This window comes from Buteo buteo, chromosome 1, assembly GCF_964188355.1.
Source record: "Buteo buteo chromosome 1, bButBut1.hap1.1, whole genome shotgun sequence".
In the NCBI taxonomy this organism is placed as follows: Eukaryota; Metazoa; Chordata; class Aves; order Accipitriformes; family Accipitridae; genus Buteo; species Buteo buteo.
Window position 1 is genome coordinate 61,660,543 of NC_134171.1, and position 26,202 is coordinate 61,686,744.

The following is a 26,202-nucleotide window of genomic DNA, read 5'->3' on the forward strand; positions in this document are numbered from 1 at the left end:
TAAAAAAGCAGGTGGTTTTTGTTTTTGTTTTTAATAATGTGAATTAAAAAAATAAACTACAGTCAAATTGTATAAGCAGGATGAGAGGACAGGGTAGGAAGGAAGTTTATGACACAGTGAACAACAGCTGAAAACATGCTTCATAAATATTTTCATCACAGTTTTTGTGATTCATTGTCCCTCAGCAGAAGAGCTGGTCTCTTGCGTGCCGTGAAAATAGTAGTTTTGAGGCTTACTGTTTTGCTAGAAGAAAAAAATCATAAAAAATTCCCTTATCCTCATTGGCAACAGCTGGAACTGGTGGATAAGTTTGCTTCAAATGTTTAATTTAATGCCTTTGAAATATGCAGGGTAGAATACTACCAGATTTCTAGTGTTCTTGATTGTTTAAAGGGTGTTTTTGCAATTTGTATGCCTAGTTAAAGCTAAATGTCTCATTTGTTTATTCTTAATGTGGCAAAATATTTTTTGAGGTTTTTTTAGTCTAACCAAAGGGGAAACATGTACAAAATGGTCAAACAAATATGATGACTATTAATACCAGTTCTAATGATAGTGTTTGCATTATTTAATTTACTGAGTGATATTTATGCAGTTATTAAAAAGGCTTTTCTAAATACTATAGTGAATAAGGTTTTGATCCAAAAAAAGACAGTCTGTTTCTTATCTTAAGCTTTCCTGTAGTGTCATTAAAAGAAGTATATTAACATAAACAGAATTAGGCGAAGAGCCACATTTCAGGAATCCTTCCATGATGCATGGAAGAACTGTAGACTGCTGGGACAATAGCAGACCTGCATTTTAATCTTTATTCTGAATTTTGATGAGCCTGAACATTTTCTACACCTTCTCCAAACCATGGATTCTGCCCCTGTAGTGGTAGAAAGAGAGTCATGAGTGGTGATTGTGAAGTACTGTCTATATAGAGATAAAATACACACAGAGGAGCAATAACTAAACTGGAAGTGTCTGTTCAGGAATCTATGTTCAATTTACATGGCCATGGCCAGCAGCATGGACCTTTTTTTCTTTTTTTTTTTGGCACAGTACCAAGGGATCTGTGCAAGTATAGTGCAAGGCTGAGATTTCCAAGACTGCCTAAAGAATTTGGATTTTGAATGCACGTTCACCTGGCTAAGTCCCTTAATTTGCTGTGATAATCCCTTCCTAAGGCAACCCTGAAAGTACAGAAGTTGAGTTCCGTACTTCCATGAACACTTGCTAGTATTGGTGAACTTCATTTCAGTTGGTTATTAGAGCAAACGAGAACATTTTACTGGATTATGCATAATCTTCTGCTTAATTAAATATAACACTGATACAGAGCCAACATGACACTTCTAATGCCTGTTTTCTAGTTGTAAGATAATTATGATTAGCTTAATTTCTCAGGTTGCATGTAATAATTACTTGTCAGGACTTATAATAGGAAAGAATAGGAACCATAGATTTTAAAATGTATGTATTTACACTCTTATTGCATATTGTTAGTAGTTCAGACTATTATGATTTAGCAAATACATTTTTAATACTCTCAGATTAATAAATCTAAAGGGACAAAATATATTATGAAGGCAGAGAGAAGACCCCTTCTTTCTCCACCTAATAGAAACTCAGACAGAATGATTAGATGATTAATGCTATGTGGTTAAATGCCAGTCACTGCTTCCAGAGGGTTAGTTTCTATGAGACCCTTGCATACACATATGAATCCTATTCAGATTAGTGGAAGCTCTGTAAAGTCTGCAAAATGATGATACATCTAACTAGTTTCGGTATCTAGAAATAAATGATGTCTTGTGCTCAATGCAGTGTCAGGGATTTAGAAGAGGTGTGTTTGGCTGTGTGATCTCAAGGAATCAATTGACATCAATACACTTTGGATTCAGCATAAGTAACTGTGAAATAATCCTCCATCTATAAAATGAAAATAACATTATTTCCTTTAGCTTTCTTACCCATCTTATACTTTGGGGAAGGATCAGTCACTTATATTAAGTGAACTGAGTGGTTACTATAAGGTCTTGATCGTCTTTAAGATTGTCTTAAAGGAACAGAATAAATACATATTTGCCTGGTTTTTAAACCTGTAAGTTACATTCACATCATACTGCAGGCTCTTCCACAGTCAGGAAAGGCAGAAAAAAAATATTGAAAGAAAGTAGTAGAAGAGGAACACCCCAGATATTTTGTCCCATAGTCATCCCCTCCAGGAGCTGGGTCTTGAAGAAAAATACCTAATCTTGCAAAACTTGAAGTAAATTCACAAGCATCAGCAACACTGGCAGTTCATTTTGCACATGTGTACTTTGAACATAAAATTCTTTATAGGAGTATCATTTCTTTTATTTAATATTGTCAACCTGCTCTGGGGACTTTCTCTGCTATGGATATGACATTATGCAAGTAGTTTGGTGCACACAAGCTTTTCCAGTGACTTACCTGAAGATTATAAAAGAGAAGAAATAGCAGTGTGAGATCTTTTTCCCCATATTTGCTCTTGGTACAGAAATTAATTCTGAGGTAAGATGTCACGGGGAAGAGGCTTCAGATTTTGGGGATGGGGAGAGAAGGGAGGAAACGCAAACGCGTCTCAAAATTTTTTTCCAGTTATTCTACAAAATGTCCCCAAACTACTTCTGGCGGGACAGCAGACACCAGGAATTTATAGACAAAAGGCGTCTACCTTTGACAGTTGGAAAAAGGCTTCAAAAAGGAGTTAGTAGGGAAAGCTAATTTAAGCCAAGGCCACAACAACCCCATCCATTTATCCTTAAAAGCAGTATATAAATGGTCAGAGGAGGTACCCTGGGACTGTACTCATGTGAGCAGAGGTATCCACACTGATGTGATGGCAGCCGGGGGGACAAAAGGCACTGAGGTTTGGAGGAGAGGTATGAGCAGCCTCCTGCTCTGCGCACTGCCCACGGGAGGGCAAGAGTCCAGGCGTGCGGGTCAGATTGAATGATGGAGTCCTGGGTCTGTCTTCCTCCCTTCCCTCCTCCCTTCCCTCCTCCCTTCCCTCCTCCCTTCCCTCCTCCCTTCCCTCCTCCCTTCCCTCCTCCCTTCCCTCCTTCCTTCCCTCCTTCCTTCCCTCCTTCCTTCCCTCCGCAGGGAGGCAGGCACACCGCACGGCTCGGCTGTACGCAGAGCATCTTGCCTGACCCGAGATTCCCCCTGCGACCCAGTGGAGGATTTCTCAGACCAGAAAGGCGTTTACCCAAGCAGGCAAAGGCCTTACAAGAGCTGGTGGTTGAAAGCCACCATCAGGCAAATTCAGCCAAGAAATTTGGCTCATGTTTTGGCAGTCAGTCAAGGGGTGATAAGTAACTGTTGGGCATCTTGTGGGTGAATCTTCAGTCTCTCCAACAAGCAAATCAATACTGCATTTTTTTAAGATGTTCTGTTATTGAAACACGAGTCATACAGGTTTCTTGCTCAAGGAGCGAAAGAAATATTCAGCAAGTAATACATCTCTTCTTTGGCCAGTGTAAAACAGCAGGTGAGCCTCGATGATCACAAGTCCCTTTTTTCCTCACAATTTATTAATTTCTATGGATGAAATTCCCATCTGTCTGTAAAGAGGAGAGGGCATGTAATTAGTGGTTTCTTGTTAGAAATGTTTTCAGTGAGAGAGTCCCAAAATGTCTAAGGATTTTGGCTCCCATATTACTTCCAAAAAACTACAGAAAATGACAGAACATGCAAAATTCATCAAGTCTTAAAAATGAAAGAAAATAATTCCTTTTTGTATTTTTTAACAAATAAGCCACATTTTTCATCATGAGCCGCAACTTATGAAAAATACATAGCTACTCAAAAACTCTTTTACTGGTACATTATTCCAAAAGCCTGATGTAGGTTAGTTTTAAAGTTATCGATGTACAGTGATTTGATTTATAAATGCTGTTAAGGCAACTCATAACTGTTTCTGTTATAGCATTCGTTGTATAATATTTTTTTCTCCAAATTAACTTGTAGTAAAATGTATTTTCCCACAAACATAGTGCAATGTAATTAATTTTGCATGAGTTGCTTTTAACGCAGAAAGTGTTACACAGTATAGTTTTTACAGAATAAATCACCTTTGGGGAAAGCAGCAGAGAAAGCTTTTTCCCATCAAAAGCCTTAGAGCTCAGTAGTTTTGTGCTATATGATTTTGCAAGCTAAGCTATAGTCAGAGGTGCAAACTCAGGTTTTGGCCGCTATGCAGTGGCCCTCCTTTCCAGAAAACTTCTTAAGGCCTCCAGAAGAGAGGTTGCTTGCCTGCAGGAAAGAGCCTCTTCTCTTTGTGTGCTGTAAAGATGATGGAAGCTACTTTCCTACTGTTCCTTAAGCCAGCTCTCCATGCACCCAGTGCCCTCTCCCACTGAAAGCTTTTTGGAAAACCCAGTTACTGATAGTTAAATGTCTGTGGTTAATGATATATACTGTAGGAATATTTAACTATATGTTTGTGAGTGTAGACATGCCGTGCAATGCCTACAATGAAAGTCATGTGAACATTGTTATTTTTCTGAAATTAAAGGACGCTTGCACGGGGCCTGTCCTTTTTGTTACACATTTTTGTCATGCCCAGCATAACACGAGGCTGCATCAATCCAGTCACTTATATATACAATTCTTCTTGCTGTTAAATATTACACAGTATATGTATTACTGCATCTTTTGCCAAAGATTAATTAGGGCTTATTCTGACTACTCTGAAAGGCTTGTCTGTCTCTGAAGGAATTCACAAATTCACAAGCATTTTTGTTTGCAAAGCACCTAAAACAATAGCATCCTTGTATCTGCTCACTATGGCTTAACAATACAATGCATTTACACTGGCATGACAGCAAAATCAGATGCATGCAGAAATGGTGTCTGCAGGATCAGAAATCTATTACTCTCGCCTGTGGGTTGCAGCTCTGTCACAGAAAGTGAGCAGCCAAGAACAGTCATCACCAGCTCTCTTTTGCATAGTCATCTCTAGCAAATAAAAATAACTTCTCACATCATGACTTAGAGGTTAGACATACCACGTTCATTTTAGGTGAGCAAATACAATCATTAAAGTAGGCAATGAAACTCTACAAAAGAACTCTTTGCAGTACCAGGACATTGCCTTTTACATCATACTCTCTTCATTTGCTTCATTCTAGGGAAGTATAGCAAAGAAGTCCTTTCCCAGGAAAGAGATTAATATTTTCATTGCCTTATATAGTCTTTTTTTTCCTAAATCTTGCAAATACAATATTTCACTTCACAGGGCTCTATATTCTTCCTTGTGGAGAATGAGCCGAACCTGTGCACTTCCACAGCGGCCTTATGTCATACACAGAATTTTTAAGATCATCACCTTTTTCACTCAAGCAATCTGTCATTAGAGATGTCCTGCCTCTGATGCCAAAGATGCCCAAAGGGACTGAATAACCAGCTATGTCAAAGGAGGGGTCTTCCATGGTAAGATCACACGTTGATGCTGAGTCCCACAAACTAGGGATTCCCACAGCAATACTGGTGAAGGAACACGGACACAAAACTAGCTGGACATAGGCTCCTTGCTGTGGAAGTACTCTTTTTTACTTCCTTTTGGAAGGAGGATTTCATGGTGTCTTGTGTCTTTTACTGTATGTTTTCACAGGATCCAGCACAGTGGGGATCTGGTCCCTGCTGGGAGGTGCTGCAAGAAAATACATTACATTTACAAATATGTTATAAAGTCTATGTGTTTTCTTGCCCATAAGAATTGAATCTTATGCCTACCCTGCCAGTGCTGGAGGGGATGACAGTAGTATTTTCTTCCTCAGTTATTAGTTACACATGGTAAAGTGGGTAAACATATTCAAATTCTGTTGAAGCAATGCATTACACTCATTTTTTCCTGCTCTACTAGAAATTCATATCATTTTAATGTCAATATAGCTACAGATACTTTCAGATGAAAAGAGGCAACTAGACATATTAATTTCTACTTGCTCTTTGCCATCACCATTCTTGTTTCAATATGGATTTTTAAATGGAATATCTGGGAAAATGGCCTTTGATTTACCTAGATGAGAGAGACCGGGGAGGGGAGAAGCTGGTAACTTTAGGGCATTTAGCATTTGTGAAGGGATAATTTAAAGAATTACAGAAGATACTACAGAAGACTAATGCTTCAGCTGATACTAATTTTCAAAGCTTAGAAGTGCCTTTAAATACATCTCTTTTATACATCTCTCATTTTAGATAGAAAATTCTAAGCCTGTGGGGAAGAAAGAAAGAGTGGAATATAATAAATCATCCAAAAAATTAAAGCTTGATTCAAAGTTCAGTGAAAACAAGAGAATGAATTCTTGAGGCACCAGTGGTGCTCCAGCTCTTCATGAATATAAGCCTTTCTGGTCAACAGTAAAAGCCAGCTATGCTCCCAGAGCAGTGAATATTGCCAAAAGTGTATCTGTAGAGACAGATTCCCAGCCAGTGTGAAAATGTCCTCTTTCCCAACAAAGTTATGACATTTTACCCCAGCTGCAAGTTTGCCTTATTGCATCAAAGATAATTCACAGATTATTGCAAATTATGAGTGTATTGGAGCAACATAAGACCATAGGGAGCTGTAGGTGTTTTGTTACTTTAATAGTTAATCAGAACAACCCATGATGGAAATTTAGGTGTATAACGGCATCTCACATAGGCATTATTGTAGCATTAAAATACTGCTGCCCATGATTTATTGGTCCATCAGAACATGCTTCAGGTTCTTTCTGAAATCAGACCTGTGATTCTTCACAAAGTACCTGAGCCATGTAGTAATGGATCTACAAATATCTGGCAGTATATATTAATGTTATCATTAGAACATATCTGCCTATGTTTAAACAATTTTGGATTTTAAAAAGTCCTTAAAACACAAGCTTTCCTTTTTTAATATATACAGCTCTTGTGCTACAAGAGAACAAATTGTGGCAGTCAGAGAATCTCTACCAGAAGTACAGCAAGCACCTCTTTGTTGCACTTGGTATTGTGAAAAGTACTTAGATTTCTAACTGACCTGATGATGTCTAATTGTTCTCATATATCACCCTTGTTTCTTCCCATTCCTTTCCGCTTCTCAGCTTCATACTTCCCCTCATGGACCACAGGGGGCTTGCTGTCTCTCCATCTTTCCCTGCCTGCTCTCCCCAACATAACTTTGGACCTACTGGCCAAATTTAAATACATCTGGAAGGTGGGGAGGGAGGAAAAAAAGGCTCAAAGGATTACTTAGTTCCAGCTTGTCTAATGGAAACAGGTGACTGGGTAGGATAGTGTTCCAGAGCAGGGAGCAGCCTTCACCCCTGCTGTATGCCAGTAGCCAGCTGTCAGCTCAATCTGACTGGGCAATCAGCAAGTGCTTGGCAGCAAAACATGTTTCTTGCCCAGTGGAAACACCATAGGAGACAGGGAAGGGATATGGGGTAGCTGGAAAAGGCTTTGAGGTCCTTTATTAGTAGAAAGTAAGGCTTTATTAGCCCTGCTACTCATAGAACCTCTCGTTTTGCCAATACGTGTTCTCCTGTGAATTTTCTTTGGAGTTGGTTGATCTCACTCTTGCTTTTTGTTTTCATGCAGTCCCCCAGATAGTTTGTGACTATCCTGTGCTAAGTATTGGTTGAGTTTCTTGGGTGCACTGCTTGATTTTAAATATTAGCAGCCTGCATAGGTATAAAAAAGCAAACATAAACCTCTACAGCCATTTGCTAGAAAAGGGAAGACAAATTCAATGAGATTTCACAGCTAAACTATATATTTAATCTGTGCTAGGACTGGCAATCAAACTCCAAACAAAACCCTAAACCTCACTTTCTTCCTGCAAGGAACTGGTCAAAATTAATTATTTTTTTTTAAAGTGCATATCCCAAATGTTGTTTTCTTTGCAAATTACAGTGCAAAAAAAATAAGTCTTGAATTTTTGATGAGGTAGAATTTGGGAAAGATTGTATTACAAATTAATTTTGGAATATTTCAATCTGTTATGACACAATAGATATTTCATTTTGAGTGCAATTTATTTTACAATTTAATAGTGATTTAAATACATATTATTTCCTATTGGGTTATTTTCCATGGCATGAGAGCCATGTGTTATATTATTTTACACTATCATGATTGATGTGTCATAAAATAATGCAAAAGTAATGAAAGTTCCATACCAATGAGAAATAAAAAGAAATGGAAATAACACAATGAAATGAATTTTCAGCATGTTCCTGAAGCAGGATTTAAAAAAAAAAAACACAAACATTTTCTATTTCATTTTTTAAGTTTGAAGTCAATACAAATTTACACATCCAGAGTTTTGCCAGAACAATTCCATTTCCCTGGTAGAAGAGTTTTGTGACAGAGGCTTCCTGACTGGCTCTGCTGTTAAGCTCTCAAGGTGAATACGGCAACCTTACTCAGTTCCCTTTAACAAAAGGTCAGAAGGCACGGAGGAGTACCAGGTCTAATCAGATTTGCTCAGAAATAGACGAACGTGGTGAATTCTGTAAATTGAGGGATGGCCTGCACGCCTTCTGTCTGCTAATGGATTGCATTCTCTTTGCTTCCACTGTCATCTTTAGCAGAGGGAAAAAAAGCTCTTTCTGGTGTCTGACACTTTTTCTGAAAACTTCTTGCAAAGGGAGAGGATTTTATTTTTTTTTTTAAATAAGTACTCAGCAAGCAGTACAAAAACAATATAACATCTTTAGAGACAAACTTGGCTAGTGTAAATTGACATGACTGCACCCGGCAAGCATGTGGTTATGTGTATTCTTAGATAATTTGACCCATAGTCACTGGAAATATTAGTCAGTTGGATTGTCTCATATGCCAAAGTTCATGTGACTACGTAATAATCTAGGAGATTGCTAGGTGGTATGGCCCTCTACTCACATATACTGGAACCAACTTGAGCTAAAACCATAGTTCTAAATATATCCAGTTTCTGGAAAAACTGGCTTGAGATCAGAGCTAGCTGTTTGGTAGGCAGTTCAGTTCATTGCAGTCTACAGAGAAAAATATTAAATTCTGTGTAAAGCCTTTGTGTAGCTGCTGACAAAATTTGTCTGTATGTAGTTACTTCTATGTCATCTCCACAGTGAGCTCATCTATTTATATCTCTTTGGACATGACCAGGACACTGGTTCACCAAGCTAACAAGAGAGCAGTGTGGGACATACTGAGGAAGGTTACAGCAAAACAGTACCAGATTTTTAATACTGTCTTTGAAAAATAACAATAAGAAAAAGTAATCTGATCTAAAAACCAAATTCACAAAACACAGAGATCAATTAGAACAGGTGTTTTCCTGATTAACTTTCAGTGAAATGCTGCTGATTTCTAATAATACAGCATGGTCCCAAAGCAAGGACAGGGTGCAAAAGCAGTAATGAAGAAGTATTTGTTGAGTGCTGAATTTGGAAATTACCTGGCTTTCCCATTAGGTGGTTATCTGTTTTGGAGTCAGATCCTCAGCTGCAATAAGCTGATATCACCCTTTTGAACAAATTTACCCAGGCTGAAGATGGAGCTGTCTGTGGTTAAAGAGCAGCTGGAGTGGCAGAATTTTGGAATTCCTGCAAGTACAGAAAATGACTGCCTGTTGGAAAGTAGGTGACTCAGCAGTGCAGTGGTACTGACATGTCACAAAGAGAAAAAATATTCAAAGGGAAATATTGAATGAAAGATCACTTGTTTGCTAAAATTCTATTATTCAAATTCTTATTGATATTCTGCTAACCTCTAACCCCTAAAATAATTCCTTAGTGCAAGAACTGTGTGATGCAATTACATACAAAGCACCAGATTTGTTATAATTCCTTAACTTACAAATGTGAAAGAGGTATGAAAGTGGATAACTACCTGATTAGCTTGCACCCACAAAAGGCAGTATTAAGTTCCCATAATATCTTCCACTTAGTGCTCTTCCTTGAGTCGTAGCCTAAGTAACTAATACGGTATTTTAAATCTTAAGAAGAAATGTGATGCTTTGTGCACTGCTGCATAAAGGAAGGATAGAACTGGAATGGATGACCCAGAAGGTCCTTTCATTCTTGAATTCCTAAGAAATGAAAAGTTGCCTCGAATGGAAAAGTAAAAGTATTTTTGCTATGAAGGTACAGGAAAAACAGGATTTGAGGTTTTTAAATCATCCTTTTCTCAATGAGAAGTGTAATGAACGCAACCCACACCTGTAAAATCTGCATTTCTTCATAACATTTTTTTTGTGGAGAAAAAGTAGTCTTGGACCTTATACATGCTAGAAACTTGCCAGAAAGTTAACTATACTTAAAATCTGGTGTTAGACTACAAGTTAAGAAGTTGGAGGGAAAACTGGCTTGACCATCAAACATAGAAGATATGTTCCAAGTAAGAGGTGTTTTTACAATGAAATCTGTCTTGTTTTAAATAAACTAAGGGTGGTCTTTCACTCTGTTTTCCCTTGAAAAGGGAAAAGTTGAAAAGTGCTGAAATAGAGGAAAAGGAAGGTTAGAACACTTTCAGAAATAATTTAAAAGAATAAAAGGAGAGTAAGACTAATAATTACAGTGAAATGTTCCAGGGTGTTTTATTCAGTTAGTACAAAGGGTAATAAGAGCAGATACTGTTCCAGTCCTTACAATTCTTTAGCTTGTATTGATGCACAATGAAAAGAACAAAAGATAATTAATGGTCTACGAAGAGGACACTCTTAGTAGTAAGCTGATGTCTCAGCATCCATCTTCACATTGATCAATATTAGAAACTATAACTTCACTGGTTGTTTTATGAGGCCTTTAAAAAAAAAGGACACAGAATTATCAAGATCATAAAAAAATGTATTTCATTCTTTTGTGGCTATGGCCTCATTATTCTTCCTGGGAAAGGACACTGTGATTCCTTTATGTCACAGCCCATTCTGAAGTGGAAGGTATTTGTGTTATTTTTCAACTTGCTATCCGTGTAGCTTGTCTCAAGTGGAAGGCTCCTTCTCTAAGCCAGCTGGCCCATAAAACAAATGTCTTCCTGCCCTCCCGGCTGGACGTGTGCTCCAGCCTTTCCCCGGGCAGATGCAGCCCGGACAGCGTGGTGCCGTGCAGAGCTGCCAGACTGCGATGAACCGACCAAGTATGCACTCTGCCTGGGCCTGAGCTGGCAGGATTTAATCCAGCTCTAGCCTAAAGCAGCTTGGATGTACTCCGGCTCAGCAGTGCTCTTGCTAATGAGCTCTGCCTCTCTCAAAGGTGCGGTACGGAGCCCGGTCCCTGCCAGCTGCAGCTACGCGGTTCAAGCACCAGCTTTGGAGGTCGGGGAGGCGGTGGTGCCTGGTGGTTCACGTCACACCACGTGGATGCGCTCACTGGTACGGCTCGCTCATTGTAAGCGCAGATCCTGGCAGGCACTTTGTAACTTTTAAGCACCTGAGGCATGTGAATGGTTCTATGGGTAGACCTAAAACACAAGCTTACAGTAATTTTTTGACAGCTAAATTTAGGTGATATCAATCCCATGCCTGGCATAGCGGGATTTGGAGGGGAGAAAGAACTGAAAGCCTCAGGTTGAAAAATGGGAGAGGGATGTAAAGGTAAAGTGGCTAAGAAGGGCTGGACTAGAAATTTTGCACTGATTGAAGGCAGCGCTGCCCTGAAGAAAACACATACTCAGGAGTGCAGGAGATGGGGACCGTGGGCTCTGTTTTGAGCTAGCACTGCTCTGTGAGTGTGCTAAGCTTAACAGTCTTTCAGGTTCCCTTGACTTAATCAGATGATCAGCTCTCCAGAGCATGGGTTGGCCCTGCATACTCCTTCCCAGAACCCGGCATTGGTGAGATACTGATCTCCTGTAGGGATGCAGGCCCTGCAGTAATGCGGCTTATATTGTATTTAGAAAGCCAGATCATCCTCCATCACGTTGGAAAAGACCATCCCTGTCCTTGAGCTGCCAATGCCATCTCTGAAAACCTGTACATCTGCCCTGCACTAGGATGCATGACAGATTTTCGTCTGCAGTCTTGTGCGCTGTGTAGTTGTTGCCAGCTAACAGCACTTGCATCCATATCTGACGGATTCTGGGCTACAGATCTCACAGGCGTGAGAAAGCAATTTCAGATATTTTTAGAGGTTTTGAAAACGTAACCCCTCCGTCTCCTGTATTCAAGTGCACAGCAGTTATGCACGTTGCAAGAAAAGGCACATGTAGACTATGGGAGATGTGCTGTTCTACTGGATGTTACGTGGAATGGCTTAAGTGCAACGATTACAAATAAAATATTTTCTTTCCTGTTTGAACTGAGAAAGGTAAGATGGCTTCTTCTATTGTTCCCTGTAGCCAGGAAGAAAAGAGACCCAGCTGGCATCAGGAACTCAAAGGGCAATGTCCCTTTCCTGGCCCAGTACTGTTCAACATGGTTTGGGTGCAACACCGACCTTGGTGATGTTGGTAAGGGGGAAAGGGTACATCCTTGGTTTCAAGTGGCCCAGCCTTTGATTTGGGTGGAGTTGGCATCGCTCAGCAGGCACATCAGAGAGACAAATCAGGGTTTAAGTAGATGTTCACTTACAGCAGTTTCTTCAAATAAGGACCTTTCCAATGCCCAGTAAAACCCTCTGTAACTGTGGAAAAGAAAGGGTTCTCATCAAAACCCAAAGGAAAATCTAGGAAAAAATCTGAACTTTACATATCATTTAGCACAGGTATCATTTTACAGCTTTAGATCACTGAAATCTGTATTGAGCTCTCTGCCAGTTCATATTATTACTGGAAAAAAATTGGCTTATTCCTAAGCACTAGTGGCACATATATTGTATATTTGCGTGGGGTGTCAAATTATATAAGAGCAAAACTTTTCTGTCTGTACTGATTTGTTGCTTTTGAGTCAGCAGTTTTATTTTCTTACATCAGTATTTCTCCGAACTCAGTCTTTTCAACAAAACAACCTACATTAAGGTGCTGACTGATCTCTAGTAGCAGGATTTCTTATGTTCTTCTCTATTTTTTTCATGGTTATTGTCACAGTTCACTAATATCACTAGTAACTAAAATAGATATATAGATAAACATCACTAATCACACTTGGAAGAACTGGGGCTACAGGCTAAAGATGGTGCCAAGAACTAAGCAAGGCTCAGTAAGTTGATTAATGCTTAAGTGTATGAGTTTCTAACTAATACAATGAAACAGGAGTTGGATTGCCCAGCAAACCCCATAGAAACCTTTAGGTGGGAAGAGACAGACAAGCTTCTGCAGAGCAGAACTGTTGTGTTCCTCTGTAACTGCCAAGGAGGCTGTGTCAGGAAACTGCCACATTCTGGTTAGACTGAGGGAAGCTGGAAATGAGGTAAATGAGGTAATGAGCACCTAGCCAGGGAAAATGGTGCTATGGCTGTTTCTTTACCTCAACCCAAAGAAATTCTGCTGCTCCTCAAGATTTTGCTATATGTCACCACTACTTCATTCTGGTATTAGCCTATGCTGCACAGGTGCCTAAAGTTTCCAGGGAAGGTGTTTTTCTGCATTCTGCTGTCTGACTGCAGCAATGAGGTCTCTTGCTAGAGCCAAAGCAGATCCCTATAATTAAGACACCGTTCAATTTACTTCTCAGTCTCTGTGCTTAAATGAACAACATAGAATATTAAATCAGTGTCAACTGCAAAGGGATGGTCTTGTTAAAGACCAGACCCCCTTACCTCTTGCCACCTCAATCTCAACCTCAACATATTACTTCCTGAAGTGTTCCATTGCCTTTTCTTGTAAATGTAAGGTACTTCTAAGTCTTTTGCTCTAGTAAATTCTGTGTTTCTCAGATACTTTGTACAAAGTGTATTAAGAAATCAATATACATAATAAAATAGAGCCTAAAAGGCCTCCAGACTGACATCTAACACTGTGACACCTGAATTGCTTCAGTGCACATCAACGACAGCATGCAGAAGCAAATTCATTTCAGGCAGAAAGGACAGAACCTGCCCCTCAGAAAAACCCTTTCATGTCTCTAAGAGATGTGCCCCAGCATGCTTGAACCTAACTTTAAAGCTAACCCTTCAAGTTGTCCCACTGGTTTGATCTTGAGGGCAGTTATTGCCTCAAGCGGGGCCAGCAGCTTTCCTTCTTGACCCTTGGGATTTTACCCTTCCATTGGCCAAGTGGAGGCGGTCCAGGTAATGTATAAATCAAATGTGGACAATCCTTAATAACATATCAACATGTGAGAGCAAATTTGCTGATTTGCTTCATTATTGCCTAAGGAACTTGTAGACAAATTGAATCATCTTGTCATTAGAAGAGGGGAGAAGGGATCCTCCAGTGAAGAAGACAGAAAAACTAATCTGCATGCATTTTGTTTTCTTTTCCAGGTACCTCCATCATCTACCCTTCTTGATGTGAAGCACAGATTTCACAAAGCATGTAAGTACTATGGCTAGCAGGCTGGAGGCATGGTTAGAGGCCTTTCAGCTTGGAGAAACTGACAAATTTATTTTTCATGAAATCTCACATGAAAGCTGAGACTGGCTTGACAGCTCCAGTGCTAAATAAGAACAGTGTTTGGACTAAGTTTCTACTGTAGCTATCACAGGTGTGAGAGGCTGGAAGGAGAGGACTGCATAATTTATCACTGCCAGCCCATGAGCGGCAATACTTTTCTACCCTCTTTTTAACATTACTCGGTGTCAATTCAAGACCACAACTGCGTTTGCCCTCCCAGTATTATATTAGATAAGCTGCAATAACAGACTGTTTCAAGCTGGCCATAAACAGACCATGTAGACCAAACAACTACTGTAGTGGGGAACTCGAGCGCAGAGCGATTAAATGACTTACCAGGCAATCTGACAGACTTCTCAACTGACTCAGCCATGTCCAGTTCCTCAATGGTCAGGACAACCTCCCTGTCTTCTAGTACCATTTTTTTTTTTTTTTTCATATCCATGAGGAGGGGAGAAAATAGTGGAGGAGAGGCTGATTTTTGCACATAGACTGCAAATATGGACCTTGTACATGAGAAAAGATGAGAGCAATCGTTCTCAAAAATCCCTCTTTTCTTCCTGCCAGAGAACAGAGAAGTTTTAGTGGATGCTTCCTTTCTGCCTCCTTCTCACCACACGCCTTCAGCCCTTACTAGAGGGAGGTGGTTGAAAAAAGTGGGAGAAAGAGCAATGAAAGTAGCCAACTGCCAAAATTTGATAGCATTTAGCTTTATCCACTGAATTGCTGGCCAGGATTTTGGGGAGCGGGGCCAAATGTACCTGAAACCTACAGGATGTATATGTGTGTATAGTGTGCCTTGAGTTCTGAAATGACAAAATACTGCTGTATTTGTGTTTCCAGAGATCCTAACTGTGCCACCCTTGTTCCTACACTGAGAAATGTTTCTCTCACTTCTGCCTGTGGGAAGTAAGGTGCTACTTGTGATGAGGACTGGTAACCTTGAGTGTCACTCATGTTTGAGATGTGCAGGTCTATGCAAGGCCTATTAACTTGAACTGGACTTCTTAGAACTGCAGAGGTATTTAGTTGAGCAGAAAAAGGTGCAACAGGAACTGAGGGTTGGAAGTGAAGGCCAGAGAAACTCAAATTGGGAATGAGGTATTTGGTTCCAAGAGGCAGGAGGGTTTACTCTTGGAGTAAGCATCTTAGATGATGGGCTTCCATTGGTTTTACAAAAAAGGGCGTATTCAACTAAAAGCTAGATGCCTTTTGCAAAAAAAAGGTTTAGTCAGACACTAATACTCTGAGTTCAGAGTAGGGTAAGTAGAAGAAATATTATGCTCTTCCTCTGTCGTTAGAATTTTATAAAAAACTAAAGCTGAAGGCTTCTGTGGTTGCACAAAGGTTCAGTTGATAAAGCAAAAGGCTGTTGACCTGACTGCTGTAAAACTAGTTTTTTTCACTTCCTGTAAGGGCTTGTAAAATGCAAAATGGTAAAAGTTCAAAAATCCACAGCTGCATATGAAAAGACTAGGCGCATAAGTTTTAATATTTCCATAAGAGTATGTCCTCCCATCAGTTTGTGAAATGCAGTGCATTTCTGCCTAGACTCTTTTAAATCAATTGAAACTGGATTTATATTGATGCAGCTTAAATCAGCTGAAGATCACTGGCACAAAGGTTTATGCCAATTTGACTGTAATGAGGTTTTTAATAGATTTGGGCTAAAATGGTGCAAGTCTGTGTATAAGACATTTCAATGGTGCCTGTTTTCATATTTAGAGGCATCTTACTCCTCAAATACTCCCAGAGATGTAAGTGGAGCTGAGTATAAAGGAAGACAGTAAGCAATACAACAAAGCATGATACAAACTATGAACCGCAACTCTGACAGTACAGCGTTCTATAGCACATGGAAGGGCTGGCCTGTGCATTCAATGCTTTTTCAGTTCTCAGTTTTTTATGCCAATTCCTCCCATTCCCAGGAGTACACCATATCAGTGCCCCACGTCCTTTCTTCCCGTTCCAGCTCTTTGCTTTGATCTCTCTTTTCCAGTTCAGCCTGGCTATTGTTGTCTCATGAGGTTCTCCCCTCCTACTCTTTTCCCACTTGTGAAGAGCAAACCTTCACTTTTTCCTCTTCATATAGTTTGGAGGATGACAGCTAATAGGATACAGTTCTTTTAGGCAAGAGCTGAGAAGGGGCTGAAGCTGCTCTGTGGATGCCTTTGGTTAGCATGCTATTTTGTACTAGTTCATGCATTCATTTCTGTCATTTCACGTGTGCCAGATTCACATGTTCCCCTATAATCTCTTGCTAAAACGCACTCCTACGCACACCCCCTTACAGTCTCCCTGTCTTCATATATTCTCCTTTGATCACCCATGCAATTAAGCTTTCTCCTCAGCTGGTATCTTGTCAGCCCTTCAGTGAGAGGAAGCCCTGTGCAGCAATTTCACAAGCATCATGTCTGTCACTGATCAGTGTTCACCGCCTGATTCAAGAAAGGAGGAAAAAGTCTGAATTATGAATTGCAGCACAGGAGGTTGTTAATCATTAAAATAAAAGAAATGGGATGCAAGTGACAGATAATATGTTACTGTTAAGTAGTTCCTAAGTCAGTCAAACATTAGTTTGGATCTGTGTTTATATGAAAGGCAGAATATGGACTTAGAAGGCCAGGAACAAATACTGAAATACTCCTCAGCCCTCACTTCAGCAATACTGTCTCTACTGAAACAACCCTGGCAAAGCCTAACCCTGTGCTTTCTGTGGCACTGAGTTCAGGGGCGCAATCCCAGTTTTATCAGTGGAGATTTGGGGATCTATGAGCTCTTAGTGGAGAATAACCATTTAAGAAAAACTGCTATTTCCATGGGAATTCAAAGGCTTTCTCCAGACTGAAGACTGCTGTTTTGAACTGGCCCCCAGTCTCTGTAGCCACTGCCCCTGGCAGGGACTGGCAACACCAACCAGGGTCGGCAGAGAACAGCACTTTCCCTGTTGCAGCCTTCCAACCATCAGCTCTACAGGAGCTTTCTGTAACAGATGTTAGATCCAGGCTGTCATGCTTAATAGCAAACATCACACCTGCCCACCATGAATCTGTCTAATCCTTTTTAAACCTACTTACAGTTTTGACCTCAGCAAAATCCTCTGGGAAGGAGCTCCACTGTATAAGTATGTTGTGGATAGATATCTACAATTCTACTGCTTGATGTTTTCTGCCTGAAATTGAGTGGCAGCTGAGTGCCTGGGTGTTACTGGCCATCACATCGTATTATGTAGGGTATGATCAAAGAAGCCTCGCTCAGATTGGTGCTGTGCACTAGGTGACTTTACTACTGTTTTCCTCATTCCTTTGGCTAGCTGGCAGAGGTGAAACCAAGCCAAAACCTAAGTCTATAAGAAGGAAGCCTCTTGTCCCATTTTCTCAGTTGCTTATGATGAATTAGGTACCTGGCATTTTCTTTATCTAGAAAGATTATGTTTTCAATGGAGAGAGAAATACCTTGTAGGCTAAACTTCGTGAGCTCTTGTCCTTGGCAATAACTCTTCACCTTTAATTTATTTTTATCTTTGCAAAATGTATTGGACTGGTGGGGGAGGAAATCTTACAGATAGAAAATGAAAAACTGTAATAATAATGCTAATTCAAGTATCACATAACTAAAATAAAATACCTCTAGAACAGGTAATATAGTGGAGTCAGTGATCATTAAATATTTTCAAGGTTACTGCACAAAAGTTGCTGAAAAAGCTCTTGAAAGAAGAGGAAGAACAGAAAGGAGAGCGGGAAATAAGATCTCAGCAATACTGTAACAAACTCATGGATGCAACCTCCTGCACAAGGAAGTAGCACAACTAGAGCTACTCTTTGAAATCAGGAGAGTGAGCTTAGGGAGGCCAGAAATTGCCCTCTAGGTGGAAGGAGCAGGTAGGGAAGGAAGGGCAGATGGGATGAAGCCTGGTGATGGGTGGAAGGAAAAAGGGAAGTTGAAGAGAGAACTGAAAACATCATGTGCAGAGTATCCCGGTCTGCAGAGGGGAATGAGGCGCTCAAGGAATAAGGAACATTACAAGCTGCTGGCTGTCTCAGTAAAATACTAACTCCTAAACTTTTAGCTCCAAAATTGCAGGCCCTTCCATCTAAACTAACAGATGTTACATAGGGCATTTAAAATAAGCAATGTCAATGAAAGTAAATCATTAAGAAAGAAATTGTCAGTAGATGGCACTCAAGAATAAACAACATCATTTCTGGACACTATGAAGCTTCAGAAGTCTGCTATGCCATCTTACAACTGCTTCTTACAGGTATTTCTACAGCGATCCTAAGAGCTATGCTCCCTGGAAAACCACTGAAATATTTTCTGTTGCTTTCCTCTCGAGAGAGGACAAGGAGAAAGACAGTGCAATTCCTTCTTCGTGGTGGGGACCAATCTCTCTTTTAGCCTGCTCCTTACAGGCTGTAGGGCAGTGTGTTGGGATGCATTAATGTGCCAGGTTTCACCTACTGCTCTCATCCTGCATGTTCCCCAGAAGCCATAGGAGAACAGGCAGCCCCTTAGATGTCATCACCCTCCAGACCACCTGGTCAGAGCTTACCCCATCTGACTCCCTGCACAAAAGCAAGATCAGAGGCTTCTGTGCAGGCCCTTCCAACACGCCATTTCACCGAGTCTAACACTCCCACTGACTTCCAAGTGCCTTGAATAAGATCTTTATCACCTAATGCAAGGACATACCTTACCATCTCAGAGGACAAACATAAGCAGAAGTACCATAGCACACAATTCTTTTCCAGTTGCATGGGAGGCCTGTGCATATTCTCCCTCCTTCCCTTTTCAAGATGATCTGTTACTGCCTCCAGCTCACTTCTCCCCCCAGTTGCCTGTCAGTAGTGCTCAGCTCAGCCAGTGCTGAGCAGCTGGAAGGAGAGCAGTGGTTTAAAGCCAACAGGTTCTTGTTCACTCCAAACTGTGAAGCAGCTCTTCAAAACACAGAACAGTGGAAGCCAAGCTGGCCTGATGAAGAGCAAGGAGAAGAATCTTTCATTGCTTAGAAATCACAAGGCAAGCCTCGTGAGAGGAGCTTAAGGCACATGAGGTATGAAAACTAATCCTTTAGTGGAGGAGGTCCTCTTTCTTTTCTCCCTTCCAAAAAGTCTGCTAAGGGTTTTCACTCTCTGAATCTGCAACTTTCCTGTTTTTAATGACGTCTGAGAGCTAGTAGCATAATTCCAAGAGTAAGGCCTTAAGGAATAACTCCATATTTTGCCAGGCCTGTGCTAAAACACAACAGCTGGATGCAGAGCTGTTGCTGAAAAGGATGACTGTTCATACTGCATCACGTAACTCCCTTCTAGAGGCTGCCTGCAATGTTAAACTGCAAGGCTCAGAGAGGTGAGAAAGGATGCTCTGGGAATTAGTCATTAAGAGCAGTACCAGGGAGAATGGTGACTGCTAAGCCAGTGCCTTGCCTACCAGCTCTCTGTAATCAGGACTGTCTGATAACACAGTCTTGCTGAGAACCTGCAGTTCCTCTGATTTCTCCACACTGTCTATTACAGCTGGATTCTCAGGTTGAAGAAAGTTAATGAAATCTGTCAATTCTGATGCCTGGAGAGACTCATGTGCCTGATGAATACACCTGTTGGGGAGTTGGAGAAGCTGAATTATGCTATTTATGGCTCTCCCAAGCTGACTTCAGTCTTGGCCTGTCAATCAACCAGGAGCCCTTCATGTGTCTCATAAACTGAAGAGACCCAAATAAGTTATATCTAGGGCATGGAGCCTTCCAGAGGGATCTTTCTTCTGTCCTATATTAGGAGATCAGGCTTTGAAAAAGCCAAAATTTTTGAAAGAGGGCCACAATCTGATCATGCCGTGAGTCGCCTTGAGCTGGATGTACTCCCTGGACAGAAAGGCAGCTACAAAGTCTATGGCTTTTAACAAATCTCAAACTCCTTCCTCCCCATTTTTATCCTAAGTAGTTCACACTAGCCCAGAGTAACAGCTCAAATCCATATATGAATGAGTTTTCAAAGGGACAGGCAATATCCTGCTGTGCAGACTGTCTGCAGAGCTCATAGGCCCACCATTATGTCCCCAGCACAGATTTGCAGAGCACATTGGGTTGGCAGTCACATCCAACTATTGTTTTCAATAAATTTTCCCCTCTCTGCATTCATAACAACTCAATTGGAAAGTAACAATGAAGGCGAATCACTAGGGATGGGCAGTTATTGCAAATGGGCACTAAGAAGTACAGTGATTTCATCTGGGCAAATTGCTCATTCATCTGTGTTGACTTTGTAAATGAAAATGACTAGATTAGGAGGAAACATGATATTTATTTCATCTTATATTTATAATTTATTTTTCTTTTGTCTTAGTCACACAGCAGATAGCAATAGAAGACTAGCTTATGATGAATTTCAGTATCACTCAAATGACACAATTCTAAGCTCTTTTTACTTCTCTATGCCTGTCAACACAACTCAGTTTATTAGAAACTCCTTGAATTTCTTGTTACTGCCACAGTGAGGCTTGTATATACTCAAATTCTTTACTGTTTGTTTTGCAAGCCTAAGCACAAAATAAGCAACAGCTCCTGCCACAAAACTCAAACCAGTCACTAGCATCTTCCTCCCCAGCTCACAGTCGGAGATCTAATCCGTGAGTAGGTTGCTTCTTGCCTCTGCAGCGTGTGCATGTCAGAACAGAGACGTAAATTCTTGCTTTGGCATGCTCCTTTAGCCATGAAGCCAGCCTGTCCAGTAGGCTTCATTTCTGATCTGTGCAGGAAGAAGCATCAGGAAGACGACCTCCTCTCAGCTTATTTGTGGCATATCTGTGCAAATCTCTCTGTACAAAATACAAGACTCTGTCTGCTGGTACAGATTCGTGTGACTTGCATTTATGGCTTAGCTGTCAAAATAATTGAAGCACACCTGTGAAAGCTGGGAATACTTCCACTTCTTTTGTAATACCAGTCAGGAAATGTGAACGGCGTCATTGACCTACCACAGTTAAAAGAAAGAACAAGCCAAAGTGACTTAGCCTTATGATTTTCTTCTTCAAAGTGACTAAAAAGTTACCTTGAACTTAGACTCCAAAACCTATCCCCCCCCCCCCCCCCCCCCATTCTGTGTTGGAATTACAGAAAACCAATTCTGCCCAGTTTTCAAAAGGGACAGACAATGCACGGAGTGCTTCAGCTGAAATCGCAGTGGTGTAGCCATCAGGTAGCCCTCCAGAAGCTGCCGTGCACTTCACAGACACTATTTTGCATCCCAAGCTGTAGTTGTAACCCTCCCGTTTGAGCCCTGTCTCATGTGTCTCTTGTTGACACTGCTAAAGCCCAGAGCTTGCATTCAGACATTTCTAGCTGGGGCGCTGACATCCGGCTTCTTGCTCCCAACTTAATTGGGCTTAATAATGAGAGCAAGCTTACGATGACTAAGCACCTGCAGTTCACTTTTGCTGAGCACTTGAATCTCATTATAAGTTGTGGAGAAAGAGATATTAAATCAGTCTGAAAAGCATCTGATCAGATATCCCTGGAGTTTTGCTTTCTGAAATGTACATGTGGTTACAAAGAATATTTTCATTATGAACTGAATTAGGAAACTATGGCTGAGGTTTGGCTCACCCAGCTGGTTTAGAAGCAGTGCAGTTAGTAACATAGGACCTTAAGCAAAAATTTTAGGGTCACATTTTTAAAACATTTTTGTCTTCTAAAGATAACAATAAAAGCCGGGGGGCCAGCTGGGCTTTTTGAAGTCTCCTGATTCACACTGAAATGAATACGATGTTTAAGACTTAGGTCTTTAAGACTTGATTCAAAACCAATGGGAGTCATGCTATTGACTGGGGTGAGTTTTGTGCTAGACACTTTCTCCCTTTCGAGCTTCATTTTCTCATCCATAAAATAAGAATAATTAACCTGCCTTTCATCCACCTTGGGATCTTTTGTCTGTTTTGGCTGTGGTCCCGTAAGAAACATCTGGGACAAAGAATGACTTAAATATATGCCTAATGACCTATTGAACCAGAGGGAGTAAAATATCTAAAACACAAAAGCCAGGCTATCCATTAAATGCTCATAGAAATAAGATGACCTTCAAAAAACCAGCAATTTTTAAACCAGCAATGGAAAAAGTGAAGATCAACTCGAAAACTTTAATGGAAATTTACATTCTTCCTCTTTTTTTGGCAGCTGCTGCATCTGATGTTATTGCATTTCATTAGCAGGATTACAGATATCATTTCAGATGAGTAACGTAATAAAAGAAAAGGCAGCGAATCTATTGAGACGTAGCTTGAAGCAGAGCTGGCCCTCTCTGCTCTCTGGGATATTGTTCCCAGCTGAGATTTACAGGGCTCTAACAATGCATCACAAATGACATCCTATGTAAACAATCGGAGAACAAATGTGAGATGCTATTTAAATGCCTCATTAAGAAAAGGAAATTTCATAGCTAGATTCTTTGCTTTTCTTGCCTTTGCAGTAGATTTAATTGACAGATCTAGATGAGAAACAACAAAATTTGTTTACCAGAATTGCCTATTATTAGTTACATTGTGTCTTATATTAGTGCCTATGGCTCAACTGAGAAAAGGACAGTGCAAGTCCCTATAGAAGTAATCCAGGCCCTAGAGAATATCTCGTCTCAGGTAAAATGAAGAATTAAAGCCTACTGAACTATTAATAGAAGATGCCTAAGCAGTTTTAGTTTTTAAACAGCTCCTACGTCAGTTATGGGGTTTGTCTGAAGAACAGATAGACTTCCAGCATTAACCTGGTGTTCACCAGCACATTCATGAAGGCTTAATGTTCATTCAAGGAACTCAAGATACTAAAAGCCCCAGTGGGTCTTCAAGATTGTGAAAAGAATCTCATATCCATTAATAAGACAGATGCCTGTTGATTATGGCAGGGTCAAGATCACTTCAGGCCTTTAAACGTGCTCTGCATCTACATCAGAGATTTCATAGGAGCCTCTGTGCTTTTGGACACCAGAGTTGGGCAGATGGCTTTACAGAAAGATCCAACAGTTTCTCGTATGAGGAGCTGCATGGAATGGGTCTGTGTGAAATGTCCCAGGGACTTCTTGTGAAAGAGAGCCAACAGGCACTGGGTAACAGAAGAGGAAGAGAATCTCCCATGCCAGAATGAAAGGAACCTACCTCCTTCTTGGAAAACTCTGGGAGACCATGAGAAAAAAATGACAGGGCCCATGGTGTCACCTCTGCTGGACAGGTTAGAGAAGAGGCAGCTGCTTCAGCTGTTAATTTCAGACTTTCCCCCAGGTCTTCTCTGCCTCATGGCTCCCCTTTCTGTGCTTCTGCAGCCCCCAGCTTCCACAGGGCCAAGAGGAGGTGTGGCATAACAGGTAGCTGCAATTCTGGGGTAGGGTCAGGTGAGCAGGACAAGAGCAAGGGAGGCTGTTCAGACCTGAATGTGAAGGATGTCACCCTGTGATGGCGACTTGTTTTGCATTTGTTTACACACACACTCTCTCTCATATTTGTAGCCTGTTTTTTTTATTTCTTTTCCTGTTTGGGCATGGGGGGAAGGAAACCCTAAGAAAACCAAAATAAGAAATCTTTCAAACAAAACTTGATATTTGCCACTGTTTCAAGTTAATGAAAGCAATGCATCAAAGACAAGAAGCTGAACAAACGATTCACAATAAAAATAATGTAGTAGAGGGGAGTTCTGCCTCTTTCTAAATTGTCCCCAAATTGCAATGATGTTGAATATATTTGCTGTTGGAAATTATTTACCATTTAAATAATTGATGTGTGCGTTATACTGGATCTGCAGCTTATGCACAGGCTATGCTGATGTAAAATGGGCTGGCCTTGCCCACTGTCTGGCTCTCATTGCTACTAATGGGTGTTAGGTGCCTTTGCTCATCTACCTCTCTATTCCAGTCTAGCATTTAGTTATTTCCAGTCCCCCAAGCATCTTTAGGAGATCAAGCCATTTTTTCCTGGAGATAACCCCAGTATCCATTCGGTAAAAGCAGTGGTTGCCATATTCCCATGTAGAAAGCTGACAACATGTTGTTTAGTTTGACCATTGCCAAGAACTGTCTTAATTTACACTGAGATGACTGCATGGCAGCACCTTTGTTGAAGGAACATTTCTGATCCCTAAAAAAATGACACTGTTCTTGAGGTTTTGAAGATCTGTCATAAACTTTCCATTTCTAACTGAGTAGCTGTGTGACTCCAAATGCCCTGGATTCACTACTGGCTAGATGCCTTGACATGAGGCAAGCTTTGAATGTTGCAAAGTATAGCCACATTTCCCATATGATCTGAACAAGATTTACCACATAAAGGTACAGGCATTTGAGCCCAGGGGAAAGGTGGGTATTTCTGCATATATTTTTTTTTTTTTAGATAAAGTACTTAATTATTTAGCATATATCTTGGAAAGTCTTAACTTTTCCTTTACCCCTTTTGTTGTTACTGTTGTGATGACATATATTGGATGTGGGTTTAAGGGTGCAATCTAGACACTAGACTGTTTTCAGTGCAGACTTACATTTTGACTTGTTTTTTGGATAATATGACCCATACTTTTTATTTTCCATCAAAATTAATATAGGAGGTACCATGTTTTCCAATCAAGATTTTCAGCTCAGAAAGCTAAGCCATGCCTAGCATCAGTTAGCAAGACTGGATTTTCTTCTTAAGGCACGCAAACTTAACATCATAGCCTGCCAAACAGAAGTTACCAAAACTTCAGTCAAAGAAAAGAAAGTTTTTAGTCTAAATTATTCCATAAATGAGGTTAGAAAGAAAATCTGGAGGTAGAAAAAGTAAAAAGAGAACAGTACATGGAAAATCAGAGGCTGAAAAAGAACCAGTAAGACAGTCAGCAAACACAAGATTAGGATTTTTTTCTGGGTTTGAAATATACAGCCTTACTTTCCTCATAAACAACTCTGAATTCTGAAACAAAAGCTGTGCTTCTACAGTATCAAAAATATTTTTGAAAAGTTTCAACTAATTCTGCCTGCAAATAAGAAGGCCGGCTCCAAGAATTGTTACTGAATGGCACCGAAATACAACAAACAGAAGGTTATGCCAGTGGTTTATTTGCTTTCAACAATGTATATTGCTCTCGTTTAAATACATACTAACAGGAAGGCTTTTTTTTTTAATATATATTCTGCCATTAGAGTGCACGTTCAGAGTTCACAAGCAGTCTAGATGAGACGTGGCTATAACATTTACAGAGGAAAATCAGTAGAGGTCTTCAAAGGCCATTATGTGTTTGCCATATAGATTGGGATGAAACGTCATCCCACAAGTATGAGAATGAACATACCAAGCAGTACCACCTTAATCAAGTCCTTCATGGGCTGTGTCTGTATAACTGTGGAAAAGCAGATTGCTGATCAGTTTTAAGCATGTTACACTTTGTTCTACATGGCTGCCTCGTGGTTGATGTGCAGACAGCCTGCCTAAGCTTATTTCCTGCTGGGAGAGCTTGGGATGACGGGTCCTGTTCTCTCCACGTGGGCTAGAGTATCACTCACAGCGTGCACAGGAGGCGACCTGGAATCAACCATGTTTGCAGTTAATACAACATCTCTATTCACTGGGAAGGTACTATAGCCTCATTTCACAGCAGGGGAACTGCAGTATGCAGAGGGAAAATTATTTGTCCTGTGTGTAGAGCTGAGATGGGAAAAGCAGTTTCCCAAGCCTTGTGGCAGTGCTTCCGAGGCACTGAAGCCTCTGCTCAACCTAATTAAGGTGGTGGGATGGGGGAATTAAACC

The 26,202-nt window shown here is 40.6% G+C and overlaps 1 protein-coding gene and 1 long non-coding RNA gene across 11 annotated transcripts in view; one reads left to right on the forward strand and one right to left on the reverse strand.

The window, feature by feature from the left end:
• Positions 1-26,202, forward strand: part of TECRL (trans-2,3-enoyl-CoA reductase like) — a 69,031-nt gene that overhangs the window by 797 nt on the left and 42,032 nt on the right. For 5 of the 9 annotated variants that reach the window (XM_075033514.1, XM_075033481.1, XM_075033473.1 and 2 more), the window contains exons 2-3: positions 11,214-11,348; positions 14,322-14,373. In XM_075033514.1, the coding sequence (XP_074889615.1) occupies positions 11,214-11,348; positions 14,322-14,373 (187 nt within the window). Of the gene's footprint in view, positions 1-11,213; positions 11,349-12,297; positions 12,409-14,321; positions 14,374-26,202 lie in introns of all 9 variants that reach the window. The other 4 variants (XM_075033535.1, XM_075033504.1, XM_075033525.1 and 1 more) reach the window with 3 other exon arrangements.
• LOC142028706 (uncharacterized) lies at positions 3,284-7,218 on the reverse strand. Of its 2 annotated transcripts, XR_012649691.1 has the most exons (3): positions 7,019-7,204; positions 5,342-5,665; positions 3,284-3,575 (listed from the first exon to the last, which is right to left on the reverse strand). It is a non-coding gene; the product is annotated as an uncharacterized LOC142028706 (long non-coding RNA). The 2 variants fall into 2 exon arrangements; XR_012649681.1 differs by lacking the exon at positions 3,284-3,575 and having other exon boundaries at positions 3,814-5,665; positions 7,019-7,218.